At 29.4% G+C, this 16,616-nt stretch overlaps 1 protein-coding gene across 2 annotated transcripts in view; it reads right to left on the bottom strand.

The window, feature by feature from the left end:
* si (sucrase-isomaltase) overlaps positions 1 to 16,616 on the bottom strand; it is a 122,340-nt gene that overhangs the window by 7,686 nt on the left and 98,038 nt on the right. For both annotated transcript variants that reach the window (XR_012394176.1, XM_073930185.1), the window contains exons 39-44: positions 15,843 to 15,877; positions 15,530 to 15,646; positions 4,693 to 4,841; positions 3,721 to 3,805; positions 1,891 to 1,947; positions 1,626 to 1,750 (exon numbers count right to left, since the gene is read on the bottom strand). Coding sequence is in view for 1 of the 2 variants with exons in the window: in XM_073930185.1 (XP_073786286.1) it covers positions 1,626 to 1,750; positions 1,891 to 1,947; positions 3,721 to 3,805; positions 4,693 to 4,841; positions 15,530 to 15,646; positions 15,843 to 15,877 (568 nt within the window). In the remaining variant the exon portion in view is untranslated. The remainder of the gene's footprint in view (positions 1 to 1,625; positions 1,751 to 1,890; positions 1,948 to 3,720; positions 3,806 to 4,692; positions 4,842 to 15,529; positions 15,647 to 15,842; positions 15,878 to 16,616) is intronic.

Raw genomic sequence — 16,616 nt, 5'->3', positions numbered from 1 at the left:
TGTAATTTGAAACAAAAATGATCAAATACATTCATAATTTTTCAAAATTTAAATATTACAAACTCTTAACAGCATATGCACCCGAAATGTTATCTATGCGACCCCAAAATATGTTCGTGAGCATTTGTGCGAGTGCATAAAGTTGTTGTGTGCGACAGGTTTTTACTGCAAAATGTTTACCACATGCACGGATTTGGGAGACGTTTACGTAGAATGCATCTCTAAGCTCTTTGTCTGCACTTGAAACGCGAAACGCAGCGCTCAGTAAAGGTTTAAAACAGTTGTCATGTCAACTTGCTGCAGTAAACAAAGCCAAGTCTGTAATGCTTGCCCCGCCTTCGCGCTCTTCTTATTGGCCCACCACTGCTCTAGCACTTAATTATCAGCTGTCAATCAATCAGTCAATGCCTTCTGGCTTGGGATGACAGCGAGAGCTACTGCCTCGAAAAATTGTAGTGCTGAAGATGAGAATGAAAATAACACTGACAGATTTTGTTTTAGAAACCATGGCATATAAAGTTACAAATAACGACACATCTTACTAGTGATCATGTGCAGAATGTTAATCCACATCATCTACACTTTTCCAAGAGTGGATAAAAGACTTCCATTGGCTTCAAGTCCGCTATGAAAAGTCTGTGGGATGGGATTTTCAAGTAACTGTTTGCCACATCTAGCACGAAAGCCTCTGTTTAATCCTTCATTTAATTGCCAGCTGCTGTCCGCCGTGCAAGTGGCACCTATATGTAAAATTGAACACCCCGTACACCATCACAAACAGGCTTGCACTGAGTAAACTAACATCGCTACTCATGAAAAGACTGGTATTGCTATTAACATGACATATGCATATAGTAAGGTATGTCAAAAGCATCAGTGCAATATCAGACGGCACCCGTGAGAACAGCACAGTTATATCGTTGACAGACTCATTCATATCAAGCAGTGCGTGCAGTGCCGGTGAGCGCTCCGTGTATCTTTTGGTCACTCAGTTATGTTATAAAAATGTGTTTTATTGTGATAACGGGAATTCGTTGAGAAATATTTTCCTCACGCTTGCATATATATATATATATATATATATATATATATATATATATATATATATATATATATATATATATATATATATATTTATATTTATATATATATATATATATATATATATATATATATATATATATATATATATATATATATATATATATGTGTGTGTGTATTTGCTTATTAGTTTGATTAGTGTTGATTTCAAATGCAATAAATATGTTTGTATAAAACTTGTAGTAACGTTGCTTATAATTGGTGGGTGCGACTAAATTTTGGCTGATGCGCCTTAATTTTTAAAGGTTAAGAGTACCGGTGCTACCAAGCTAAAAGGTTAATTTCAAGCCCTGCTTAAGGATTTAGGATTATGATGACTGTTAAACGGGTCAAAATTAATAAAAAATTTCAATTAAACTTAATTTTCTGAGCACTAACAGTTCCGCATTTCTTGTGTATATTGTCTCTTCGCTGAATCGCTGAATGCCTCCTCAATTGTAAGTCGTTTTGGATAAAATCATCTGCTAAATCTAAATGAAACTGGAAAAACAGACTTAGAAAGTGTAGGAAGCTGTCCATTTTACCTTAGTTGTGTGTTTCTCTCTGGATTCTGATAGGGAATGATGTATCGTCCTCTCACATGCAGGTTAATTTTGTCTAAAGGTGTGTCCATATCCACAAACTGTCCTTGCCCTTCCACAACTTCATTCTGAATGATGTAAATCACACAGACAGAGAAAAGAACAGATACTTATATTGTTAAGATGTCTTCGGTGACTGGTTGTTTAATTTACATGCTATTAAAACGTGCTAATGAAATGCTTACTTGCACAGTAATAAAATGCTTACCGTGTGGTAATCGTACCAGCGGGTTTTTGGCAGGTATCCCTTGACCACAGTGACGCCCTTCAGAAAACAAAATCAATGAGACTATTAATAAATGACAACATGGAAAACACAACCTTCAATCTGTCGGTAGACTGACATATTACATTATTAATTTACACATATTTCTTAGTTTTGTTTTAATTTGGCTTTGTTTTGTTTTTGTTTTGATTTGTGTCTAGCTTTCATGTATGTACCCTTGTATTCCTGTCTTACCTACTATTAAGAGGCTAATATTAAAGTCATTCTATATACTATAAAAATGTAGTGCTATAAATTATTATTTCCCTTAATATTATATTAATTATTATGTATTAAAATTTCTATCAATAATAATATTAAGATTTTACCCTTTTTGTACATTTATTATAAGAATTACTTTTTTCAATAAAAAACATTAATTATATTATTAAAAATTCTTTACAATACTACTACTACTTTATTATTATTATTGTTATTATTATTATTAGTAGTAGTAGTAGTAATAGTAGTAGTATTATATTACAACAACAATAATGCAAATAATAATACTAATACAAACAATAATGCAAATAATAATAATGATGCAAATAACATTGCAAATAATAATAATGATGATGATGATGATAATAATAATACTACTACTACTACTAATAAAAATAATGCAATTAATAATAATAATAATATTAATGCAAATAGTAATGCAAATAATAATAATAATAATAATAATAATAATAATAATAATAATAATAATAATAATAATAATAATGTATTTACTCACAAAGTATTAATGTTTGACTCATGAGCATTTCAGCATAGCCTGATACAGTGAAGAATTAAAAACATGTCGGATAAAAGAGTTTTTAATGAACAATACTTGCATGGCATTTATTACTTCATTATTAAAATCCAAATTAATGCTTATTAGAATTAGTTAACGCATTTTCAGTTACCATGAACTAATAATGAACAACTTTATTTTCATTAACTAATGCTAACAAAGATGCACTGTAATAAATATATTAATTATATAATAAATAATTATTTATTGATAGTTTATGTTTGTAAAAACATCAACATTAACTAATACAACACTGTTGTAAACCACTAAATGTTAATTATATAATAATATATTATTACTTAAAATATTACAACAACTTTGTGCAAAAGATGCCATGTTATGAGGCATGTTTATATTCATTTTAGTCAACAAAATATTGATGTTTAAAAGATTTGTCATTTGGCCATTTAAAAAAAAATAAACAAAAAACAAACAAACAAATAAATAAATGAGTTCAACCAAATTTGAACGACTTTAGTTTTATGTGAAATATGAAGGAGATTTTATCATTGCTTTATAGAATATAACTAACACATCCATACCCAATAAGTCAATTATATATACACAGTTAAAGTCAGAATTATTTGCCCTCCTGAGTTATTAGACTGCTCGTGTATTTTTTCCCCAATTTCTATTTAACGGAGAACAGATATTTTCAACACATTTCTAAACATAATAATTTTAATAACTCATCTCTAATAACTGATTTATTTTATCTTTACCATGATGACAGTAAATAATATTTGACTAGATATTTTAAAGATACTTCTATACAGCTTAAAGTGACATTTAAAGGTTTAACTAGGTTAACTAGGCAGGTTAGGGTAATTAGGCAAGTTATTGTATAACGAAAAAAAGTTATTTCTGTTAAACAGAAATTGGAGGAAAAATATACAAGGGGGTTAAAAGTTCAGCAGGGCTGATAATTCTGACTTCAAGTGTATAAAGCACATGCACAACCTCTATAAACATACCTCTTCCAAAGCAGGTGTGATCAGAAGAGCAGAACCCCAGAGGAACTGCCTATCAATGTCCCATGTCTTTTCATCATTGACAAACCTATGGTACAAAAACAGCACTGAGAACATGAACTATTCAACACTGTACAATCATGATAGAAAAGCAGAAAACAGAGAGTTAAAGAGAGAGTTGTACAGAATGAATTGACAACACACAAAGAACCAATAAATCCAATAGATCAGGCTGCTAAAAACAGAGTGGAAGAGGAAGGTGAAACAGGACAACAGGAAAGTGAAGAGCAGCGATATCAAAGCAGGATAAAGGAAAATCATTAGATACTGGAATATAAGACCAATGCACAGATTTGGCCCCAACTTCTGATTAGTCATTCCCATGATGCTTTGGGGCGAGATGTAATTGAAGCGCGAGGATGGGCTGAAAATAGTGTCGGAAAGAAAAGATGGTGTAATGAAGATATATTTGGAGGGGAAAGAGAGGAGCAGAACGTGAATAAAGGTCTTAAAGGGATAGTTCACAAATACGGAAGATCGTTTACTTCTAGTTTATATTTTGGTGGCTAATCGAACATTCGCTCAGCTAAAATCAAAATGTTGTTCAACTAATGTTAATAGAATGTTTGTTATATGCAAATTTAACTAGGTTTATTGATTAAAATGCAGCACAGTGGCACAGTGGGTAGCACAATTGCCTCACAGCAAGAAGGTTGCTGGCTTGGTCTGTTGGCATTTCTGTGTGGAGTTTGCATGTTCTCCTGGTGTTGGCGTGGGTTTCCTCCGGGTGCTACGGTTTCCCCCAAAGTCCAAAAACATGTGGTATAGGGGAATTGGGTAAGCTAAATTGTTCGTAGTGTGTGTGTGTGTGTGTGAATGACTGTATGGGTGTTTCCCAGTGATGGGTTACAGCTGGAAGGGTATCTGCTGCGTAAATTTGCTGTAAGTATATAAGTATTGAGTATTGACACTCACTCGTGCAGCATTGGTCTGACCACAGTGGTCCCCTTGGTGTGGGCTTCATACATCAGGGTGTACAAGTATGGCAGGAGGGTGTAGCGGATATTCAGCACATCACGAGACATATTGGCAAACTCTGGTCCCCAGGCCACTGGGTCTTGTCTCTGTAGAAAAAACAAATCACAAAAACTCATCAGATATAAATCATTCAGCAATATTTATGAAAATAATCTCAATACATTCTCATGCGTTTGGGGCATTGCAAGGGCACTGCTAAAAGATTCTTTACGAGTGCACTTAATATATAGGAATACTTGGGATTTAAATTAAGATTAAATAAAGATTTAAATAAAAAATTAAAAAATGTAAATATATTAAATAAAAAATATATTAAATTAAATTTAAATATAAAAATTAAGAGTTTTTTGGCTTTCAGTAAATTTTTAATATTCGTTCTTTTCTATAAAAGTATTATCACATTTTTTTTTTTCCAAATTTCAAATATTAGTTTCATTTAAGGCATTCGTTGCGATTAACGTACGCTGATGCGAGTATGTTTACATGGACACCAATAATAATTTAATGTGAATAATAAAAAATTATAATTGAAATAATTCAAAAATAATTAATACGATTAAGACACTACTCTAATTAAGAGTCTACCTTGTAAACAGTGATTTTTTAAATCAATTTAATTCGATTAAGGTAAAAATTGAACTAAACAGAATTCGGATTAAGATGTGGAGTATGCTGATTTTAGTGGAATTATTGAAATGCAGTACAGACATGTGAAGACCACAATCAAACTATTGACTGTGGACACACTATACCTACACATAGTTCAGTCCAAACAGCTTAGAAAAGATGATTTTCATCATACTGTAGGTGCCCTTTAATAACTAATTCCTAATAACTAATTTATTTTGTCTTTGTCATGATAACAGTGCACAATATTTTACTAAATATCATGCAGGATAGTATTCAGCCTATGTAGTATAGTATATACTGTACAGTTACAAAAATATATTTGAGTACAAATGTTTAATGATAACTTTATTATTTAAAAATGTTTTAAAATGGTTTAATATTCATCCGGCAATATGAATACGCAGTTACATCACGATTTCAGTCAATATTTGGATTATTTCAATAATTAATACACGTCTGATCCAGCTGCAAACAGCTCAAACTGGAACAACAGCACATTTCCTGCATTATGCATGACGACACCGAGGGAATAAATACTTGCGCCAGAACTACATTTGCATGATCCAAAAGCGTACAGCTGTGTCCCGCTGAATCCAGACGTAACCGTACACTGCGCATTTGTGTGTGTGTGTGAATGTTAATCGTCTGCCAGACACAGTGTGTGTTTTTGCCCTGTCGCTGGCCTGTATGCTAGTCCAGCGATCACAAATATGTGTGTTAAGAGCGGTGAGTGTGAGTTAATGTGCGTACAGAGATAAAGGTGAATCGTATCTGCAAATTATTTCTCGAGTACGTGTTCACAGGTCTGACAGCTAACGCATGCATGCTAACACTGAAACTGGGACTAAGCACTTTATGCAATGAGAACTTCTCGCAGGTTCTGTGCATGCTAAAACAGTGGTAACACTTTACTTGAAGGGGTGTTCATAAGACTGTCATTAAACCTTTATAATCATGTTATAAATGTGAATGAACTGTTGTTATGTCATTCAATCAGACAAGACATTTTAAATGCAAAGATGACATTGTTTGTTATGACAACTGAACATTAAAGAATACATTGCAACCTGTTGTCATGAAAACGTGACAACAACATTTTATCATAAATCTATAAAATAACAAACACAAAAAAGTTAACAAATCTATAATAAATAAATAAATAAATAAATAAATGTTTTAAAACAAAATAAATATTATAAACAATGTTATTATTATTAATTATTAATAATTTTATTTATTTATTATGTTATTAATTGACAACAGCAGCTTGTCATAAACCTTTCATAAACATGATTGTCAAAAAGCCATTAGAATGGTGTCATGAATTTTTTAACAGCGTCATTAATATATTTTTTGTCCTTAGCTACAGTGGAGCAAGCTGAATTTGTCATTAAAATATCACTAAATATTAACAATGTTCTTTAAAATGACTTGTCAGAGTAATGAGACTTTTAATGAGACATTTTGATGACAAACAAATTTTGTTCCACTGAAAACATGATTAGAAACATATTCATGACCTGATTATAATGGCCTCATGACAATCATGTTTATGATAGATTTATGACAACTTGTGTTGGTATTGTCAAATTGTCATGACAAAGACAAAAACTGTTTGTGATGTATTTGTTTATGTCAAGTTGTCATAACAAACAAAGTCATCTTTGCATTTACAATGTCATAACTAAGCGAAAGTATTTTTTAGCTAACTGCCAATACAACAGTTATCCTATTAAATATTTAATTATGAAATTTTATATTTAAGCCTAATTTAATTAATAAACTTTTTTGCAATAAAGTAAAAAACACAAAAAAGTTAATAAATCTGTTAAAAAAATAAATGTATCAAAAACAAAAAATAAATATTATAAACAATATTATTATTATTATAATTAATTATTAATTGTTTTATTTATTTATTATTTTATTAATTGACAACAGCAGCTTGTCATAAATCTGTCATAAACATGATTGTCAAGAAGCCGTTAAAAATGTGTCATGACTTTTATAACACCGTCATTAATATATATTTGTCAGACTAATGACACTTTTAATGCGACATTCTAATGATAAGCACAGTTTGTTCCACGGAAAACATGATCAGAAACATATTCATGTCCCGATTATAATGCCTCATAACAATCATGTTTGACTGCCAATACAGCATTTATCCTTTTAATTAATAATTACTAAACTTTATATTTAAGCCTTTTAATTAATTAATAATTTTATAATTAAGCCTAATTTAATTAATAAACTTTTTTTGCAATAAATGTATTAAAAACAAAAATAAATATTATAAACATTATTATTTGGATAGTGACTGAAGCTGTTAGTGGGCATTCCCACCTTGAGGTTGCTTATGTTTACGTTGATATTTACAGAGAGCGATTGACTTTACATGCCGCTGAAAGTAAATATTGTTTACAGAAAACATTAAATATGAGTGGGATTAGTACATAAAATGCTTGATTATAAAGATTATCAAGAAAAAAGTCTGTTCTCTGTCATTGCGGCTATTTATCTGCTGCAAATGCAGGTCTGTGTAGGTCTACAGCATGGAGAATACAATCGACCTCTGCAGGAGCTGAGAGAGGATCACGTGAGCTCTACTGGAGCTCCTATAAGCTGTTGCTTAATAAACTTGCTCTTCGTTTGCATAAAGTTAAAGGATTCTCAACTGTCGCGTCTTCGCTCGTCAAGCCCAACGGTCGCTGATGCTCGTGCAGACAGAGGTCAACTGAAGTCACTCACTCTCTGCTGAAATAAATGGTCGCTGGTCGCTTTGCCACTAATGTGAACGCAGCTTTAAGGTTTCATGACAGTTTTATAAGCACCCCTTCAAATAAAGCGTTACCAAAACAGCTCCTGGAAATGGCCTTAAAATGAGATGCATTTACCTGATAAGCAAAAGTGCGAAAGGTAATAAGGCTTGATTTCAGACAATGTATCTTGGATATGAATGTATTTTGTTTTCTTATGATTAGTTTTCCACCTGCTTGTGTTTAAAAGACGTAGGGGGAAAAATATGGAAGTGCCTCAAGGCAAAATACTCTTATATTAAAGATAAATTCTGTGAAAATGAGCCATAATGCCGTATGCAGTTTTTCTTCTTAGGGATATTTATCTTGCTTAAAGGATATTTAAATGAGTTTAAAAGTGGGTTTAGAACAACACAGAGATGCGTCTGTTTTTAAGAAAGGAAAATGACGTAGGAAAAAAGGCTATGAGTAAGTGTTTTTTCCAAGTTTAAAATGAAAACAAAATAATAAATCATATGAGCAATAAATAAATAAATTAATAAATACAATTTAGACCTTGAAGAAAATGTAGATTTTTTTTTTTTTACATTTTGAATTTTTTTACATCCTGAGGAAAGTCCAACATGTAGGATTGGTGTTGTGTTATTAAATCAAAAACTAAAAAAACTAATAACAAAATATTAAAACTTAACTATAAAACTAAATAATAATAATAATTCATTCATTTATTGTCTTTTCGACTTAGTCCCTTTATTAATCAGGGGTCGCCACAGCGTAATCAACTGCCAACTTATCCAGCATATGTTTTATGCAGCAGATGCCCTTCTAGCTGTAACCCATCACTGGGAAACACCCATACACACTCATTCACACACACATACACTACAGCCAATTTAGTTTTTTCAATTCACCCATAGCGCATGTCTTTGGACTGTGGGGGAAACCGGAGCCCGTAGAGGAAACATGCGAACAAATAATGATGATAATAATAATAATAATAATAATAATAATAATAATAACGGGCGAGGCAGTGGCGCAGTAGGTAGTGCTGTCGCCTCACAGCAAGAAGGTCGCTGGTTCGAACCTCAGCTCAGTTGGCGTTTCTGTGTGGAGTTTGCATGTTCTCCCTGCCTTCGCGTGGGTTTCCTCCGGGTGCTCCGGTTTCCCCCACAGTCCAAAGACACAAAAATAAATAAAGGGAAAAATAAAGGGACTAAGCCGACAAGAAAAAGAAGGAATGAATGAATGAATAACAACAACAACAACAACAACAACAACAATAATAATAATGATAATGATAATAATAATAATAATAATAATAATAATAATGATAATATTAATAATAATAATAATAATGATAATAATAATAATAATAATAATAATAATAATAATAATAATAATAATAATAATAATAATGATAATAATGATAATAATAATAATGATGATAATAATAATGATAATGATAATAAAAATGCACATGCCCAACCCTAATAAAGCAGACAGCGTGCCCTGGGATTGACTGGAGTGACCTGTCTTTAAAAAAAAAGGGAAACGGGCATGGAGCGGAAGAACGAGTTGGTTGTCGGCTTGTTTGGCATTGTGTGTTATAATAAAATATAGTTGCATAGTGTTTTTTGATTGTGTATTCCCGTTTTGGCATTTTGCAATACTCAGCATTTTTTCTCATAATTTTTAGTTAAAATCTTGCAATTCTAAATTTTTTTTAATCATAATTAAATCTTGCAATTCCAACTTTTCACTGAATTTAGTCGAAACCCTTCCATTCTGACTTTTTTCTTTGAATTCTTAGATTAAATCTCACAGTTCTTACTTTTTATCTCAGTGGATTGAGTTTAAAACTGTTATGACTTTATTCTCAGAGTTTTGAGTTAAAATCCTGCAATTCTGACTTTTTTCTGAGTTCTGAGTTTAACTCTCACAATACTGATATTATTGCTCTGGATTCTGAGTTTAAATCTTGCAATTCTGAGCTTAAATCTTGCTTTTCTCTTAATTCTGAGTTTAAATCTGTCTTTTTTTCTCGTAATTAAAAGCTTAAATCTTGAAATTCTGACTTTCCTCTGAATTCTGAGTTTAAATCTTAGAATTCTTACTTATTCTTAACTCTCAGATCTGACTTTTTCCTAGTGAGTTCTGAGTTAAAATGTCACAATTCTGACCTTTTCCCTCTCATAATTTTGGGTTTAAATCTTGCAATTCTGACTTTTTATCTCACTGAATTGAGTTTAAAACTCTGTTATGACTTTTTTCTCTGAATTTTGAGTTAAAATCCTGCAATTCTGACTTTTTTTTCTCCTCATAATTTTGACTTTTCTCTGAATTCTGTTTAAATATTTGAGTTAAAACTCTCAATAAACCCTTTTCTTCAGAATTTTGAGTTTATATCTACAATTTGCAATTGCAGTTCTGACTTTTAACCTCTAAGTCAAGAGTTCACACTTAGCTGATTATCGGTAACGAGCTAGTTTGGCATGCTTTTTCGGGAGAGAGCCCTAAGCTCATGAGATCCTCGAGCCCAGGGCTCCCTCCCGTTTGCAGGGCGAGAGGGGAGTTTGAGCTCAGGTAGATTTCGAGAACCCAAAACATAAAACCCTGCTTTCTGATATCATTAACTGCACTAAAAAAGACTGGGTTTCATGTTAACTTACTAGTGTTTACAAATTGAAGTAGATTTAACATAAAACAATTAAGTTTGCGTTGAATTGCGTTAATTCAGCTTATTTTAATTATTAGTTTAAAGAAATAGCAAATTTTTTTTTTTTTGAGTGTGTCTCCATGTCAGTTACTCAATCTCTGACATCTTTCTCTCTATAGCTTTGTAATTCAGGCCACCTTGACGTCCTCCTTCCTTTGCCGTTTGTCTCTGAATGACCTTCCATTTGCCTGCGTAGCCACATTAAAGCTAATGACATCTTGGAGGGGTAATTACAGCACCGGGGGGACATGCAGGGATAAACAGGGCCGGATGCAGGGGTATAGAGGCGATCCGAGGACAGTCTCTTATTGAAGCTGTCATTGAGACGCACAGAGGGCACACGCACACCGTTGTAAGTCAATGACTCGGCAGAAAAAGGCCAAAAATTCTGGCTTGTAAGCACCGCCATGCACTTTTGTTTTAATAAAGCCCTCTATATTCCCTGGTCGCTGTCAGTGCGTGTCTAACACCGGAATTAATACATATCATGTCGTTTTAAAAGCCTTTTTGTTTGCATTTTGATTTCCTGAGAGTATCCCAAAGGTATTTGCTCATATAATACTGCATACCTATTTTTTTTCTTATGCTTCTTCAACATTTTAACTCACGTAGACAGTAGATGATAGAGAGCAAACAGCAAATGTCATATATGAGCAATTTATATCATAATTTGAAAGCAATTCGGAGTTCCTTTATATACGAATAATTAAACACTCACAATTTATTTTAATTTAATTTACAAAATTTTCCCAAAGAACTATTATAAATGCCAACACAAAAAGAGGTAATTTAGCATAGCAATATAAATTAAGAAAATCCGTCAGGATTTTATAGTTACTGAAATTTCCCTACATAATTTTGTTAGTCTTTTAGTGAGACATTAATAAAATAAAATACAATAATACAAAATAAATAATAATGTATAAATAAAAAAATAAAATAAACAAATAAAAATAAAATAAAAATTTGATTTCATTAATTTAATTTATTTAATCAAGCTACAAATAGTACGATTTTAAGATTATAATAGGAATAAAAAGCTTTATAATATGTACATCAACAAAGATCCTTTTGGATTTTTAATTTCTGAAATGTCCCCAGAATGTTCAGTAAGACATGTAAGACATAATAAAATAAAATAAAATAAAATAAAATAAAATAAAATAAAATAAAATAAATCAAAATAAAATAAAATAAATAAAAGAAAAGATAAGAAAACATGTAATTAAATTTAATTTAATAGCAGGATTTTAAGATTATAATAGGAATAAAAAGCTTTATAATATGTACATCAACAAAGATCCTTTTGGATTTTTAATTTCTAAAATGTCCCCAGAATGTTCAGTAAGACATGTAAGACATAATAAAATAAAATAAATAAAATAAAATAAAATAAAATAAAATAAAATAAATCTAAATAAAATAAAATAAATAAAAGAAAAGAAAAGATAAGAAAACATGTAATTAAATTTAATAGCAGGATTTTAAGATTATAATAGGAATATAAAAATTTCTAAGAAATTTATATTCATCAAGAAAGACCCGTTTCATTTTAATATTATTTCTCTTTAATGCACAATTGTTTGTACTGTGTATAAATAATATATATTTTACTTAGTTTACATACCAGTTTATCTTCTTATTTAGTAATACTATTAATTACCAAATCATTACTATTTACTAATACTTTCGAAATACACATGTAACTTCCATTCATCCAAAGTAATCCGATTTGATTCCCATTAACATTACATTTACATTTATTCATTTTGACAGACTATTTGTGCCTACTGCTCTTCCACCTGAGCTACATCATCCTTCAGGACATTTTGTGCAACATTGCTTTAGGATTTTTATCCTCCCACTCCAAATTCTATTTCTGCTTGTCTGTCCTGTGTTTAATCAGCCATTAGCAAAGCCATTTTAAATGTTTGAAGCCCTGAAGGTTTCTGTACAACTTTGAGCATTTATTTACACTCCTAAATGTATAGCAACAAAAGCTGCCACTTCCACTCACAGCAGAATTCCATGCAAAATAAAAAATAAAATATAAAATATAAAATATAAAATATAAAATATAAAATATAAAATACAAAATATAAAACATAAAATATAAAATATAAAATATAAAATAAAATAAAGTTCAATACAATTAAATAAAATATATAATAAAATAAAATATAATACAATAAAAATAAAAAATAAAAATAATAAATAAATAAATAAATAAAATAAAAATAGAATAAAAATTTAATGAAAAATAAATTCCACAAATTTTCCATACATAATTCCATGCAAAATAAAATAAAAACAAAATTTAAAATAAAATAAAAATTAAATAAAATAAAATAAAATAAAAAAATTAATTTCAAAGATTTTCTAAATTCAATGCAAAATAAAAAAAAATATATAATAAAAATAAAATATTGAATTAAATATAAATTAAATGAATGAATGAATAACTAAATAAATAAATAACTAATACAAAAAAATACAAATAAAATATAAAATAATAAAATAAAATAAAATGTAATAAATGTGGACATTTTTGGACTATTTAAGATAAATTTCATGTGATTTCATGTGAAAATATCTCATGTTTTTTATGTGATTTTTAAATAGACCTTTGTTTTTATTACCATTACTTTGTTTTTGTTCTACTATTGTTGAACTACTCTGCTGAATGAATCTCTGCTGTGTGTTTTTGGGGCGTCATGCTGAACTACTGTCTGATTTAGAGACCCGCTGATCATTTTCAGACTCTCTCTGGGTGTCATAGAGAATGCTGTTGAAGTAGGAAGTTGTCATGGCTGTCTGTACTGTGGCTTTATCTGGTTTCTCTTTTGATGTCTTTCAGTCACTGTCAGTTATTACCAGATTTTAATGGGGTGTAAGAGAGGCCGTTACAGACAGGCTGCTGAACAGTGGCTTTGTGTGTCTGCTGTCATGTTCATTAGTTTTTTGGCAGAATATATTTTTAGATATGCACGATTCTTTAATATGATAAGGAAATGATGATGTTGTTATGATTTCAAGTTTGAAAATCTTTGTTATAAGTAGAAATACTTAAAAAATATCATATAATATTGCATTTTAATAATAATAATAATAATAATAATAATAATAATAATAATAATAATAATAATTATTATTATTATTATTATTATTATTATTATTATCATTATCATTATCATTATCATTATAATCATCATCATCATTATTATAATTATATATCATTAATATATAATTAATATTATTACAATTTTATAATATTTACAGTATTTACAATTTTTATTAATTAAATTTTACAATGAAATATCACAACATATATTTTATATTTTTTTATTTCATTTATTTCATTATTATACTATTTATTAACAATTATTACTACTACTACTCTTAATAGTTATTTTTTACACAGTGAAATACTACATAATATTACAATACGCATTATTATTATTTATCACAATTGTTTTATTAAACATTGGAATATTACAATAGAATTTACAACATATAATATATATTTTACTTAGAAAAAAAAACATTGACAAAAACAAAGACATTGACCAAGTAAAATAAAATATTACTAATAGTTATTATTTTTTAATATTATTATTATTATTATTATTATTATTATTATTATTATGATTATTAATTGCTATTTATATCAATATAACTGTTTTATAAAACAAGGACATATTACAATATAATGTATAAATACTATATTTTATTTAGAAAATAATCTATTGTTATTAAGACATTTATTACATATTATGTAAGACGACTTGGTCATTATCATCATTATTATTATTATTATTATTATTATTATTATTATTATTATTACTATTATTATTATTATTATTATATTTTTTTATAGAGAGGCCTGTAATCTGTTTATTTTACAATGAAATATAACATTTATTATTATTATTATTATTATTATTAATATATTTCTTATTGAATATTTTATTTGTTTACTTGTTATAAACAATTTTTGGAGGCATTTTTCCTTTATTATGATAGGTCATTCTGCTATGGTGACCCCTGATAAATAAGGGACTAAGCCGAATGAAAATGAATGAATGAGTATGTAGACCAGACAGATGCGTGAAGCTGGTGAAACAGCAGTGTATTTGTATTTGTTAAGCCCAAAGTTAAAGAGCACTACTTGTTATCACAATGTTATCAGTGGCTACAAATATTATTGGTATTATTATCAGTATTATTCAACTCATGCTAACCAAGAATTAGATTAAAATATGCAACTTGTGGTCAGTTCATAATAAAATCTACAATGGCTACCTTTATTACTTGCTAGTTCATGTTTGTTATTAATGAAGACTTTAGCTAAGCTTAATGTAACCCACTTTATGAAAAAAAAAATATTAAAACTGCAACTTGACCAACATAAACTCATGAGTAATTGTACTTTAAGTATCTTTATGTCATGACTTTACTAGGAGGGGCACATTATTTTTAACTCATTCTTAATGAACTCCTGTGTTTAAATATGCATGTGAATCAGCATTGTTTACATTAAAAACAACAGAAAAGTGTTCTGTCTACATCATAATGCACAGTTTCAACACAGAAGTTCATGAATTATAATGTGCCCCCCTAAGTAAAGTCATGACATGATGATACAATATCATGTGTGTGTTCTTACTGGCATGTTTATGGTGTTGTGGTTTCTGGAGAAGGGATAGAAAGCTCCGAGCTGCATCCAGCGCAGACACATCTCCTTTTGGGCAGGGTTAAAGAAGCCACAGATATCGGCACCAGTCTGAAAGAGAAACACAGATGTAGATCTCCGTAAGCACGAGGCCATAAAAAAGATGAATAAATAAACTCTAGAGTCAGTGTAATGGCTGCATGCTAGTGTAATGCACCCAATTGAACTGAAAACACTGTGTGATAGGAAATAAAGCGCAAATGAAAAATCAATAGTGAGTGCTGTGGTGGATGAGAGAGGCACTTACGTAAGAGACGCCGAATATGCTGAACTCCATCATGCCTGAAAGACACAATAAAAAAAGGAGGTTTCAGTTTATACACTTTACTGTTTACAGAAGATGTTGTTCAGTGTTTTTGCATAAGCATAAAAAAATGTACTGTATTCAGAAGAGTGCTGTTTGTTCATGTTCTGGCCTTTCCTAGGCAGTTACTAGGGTGTTTTATTACTGGCTGAGCCTCTGAGACCAGATGCACGAAGTATACTTAAATATTTTTTCCAAATGTTTTATCATATACAGTGGAAAAGTTCATTATTAACCTTTTTGTGGAATTTTTAAATATTTATTTCCCAAAGGGAAAGTATTTTCTATTAAATTTTTCCTCTGAATAAAGTTTTCTTTTTTTTATTTGGCTGGAAAAATAAAATAAAATAAAATAAAATAAAATAAAATAAAATAAAATAAAATAAAATAAAATAAAATAAAATTAAATTAAATAAATAAATAAATAAATAAATAAATAAATAAATAAATAAATAAATAAATAAATAAATAAAATAAAATAAAATAAAATAATTAAATTAAATTAAATTAAATTAAATTAAATTAAATTAAATTAAATTAAATTAAATTAAATTAAATTAAAGAAACTGTTATTTATTTGTTTGGCAGATGGTAAAAAAGTAATTACAAAAAAATGGTTCAAATTAGAATCACCTACAGTTGAAGAATCGATTGATACAGTGCACATATACAGTTAATTATTAGCCCCCCTTTGAATTTTTTTTCTTTTATAAATAT

Source organism: Danio rerio, chromosome 18 (genome assembly GCF_049306965.1).
Source record: "Danio rerio strain Tuebingen ecotype United States chromosome 18, GRCz12tu, whole genome shotgun sequence".
NCBI lineage: Eukaryota > Metazoa > Chordata > Actinopteri > Cypriniformes > Danionidae > Danio > Danio rerio.
The sequence above is the reverse complement of the archived record's forward strand: the minus strand, read 5'-3'. Positions and strand labels throughout refer to the sequence as shown.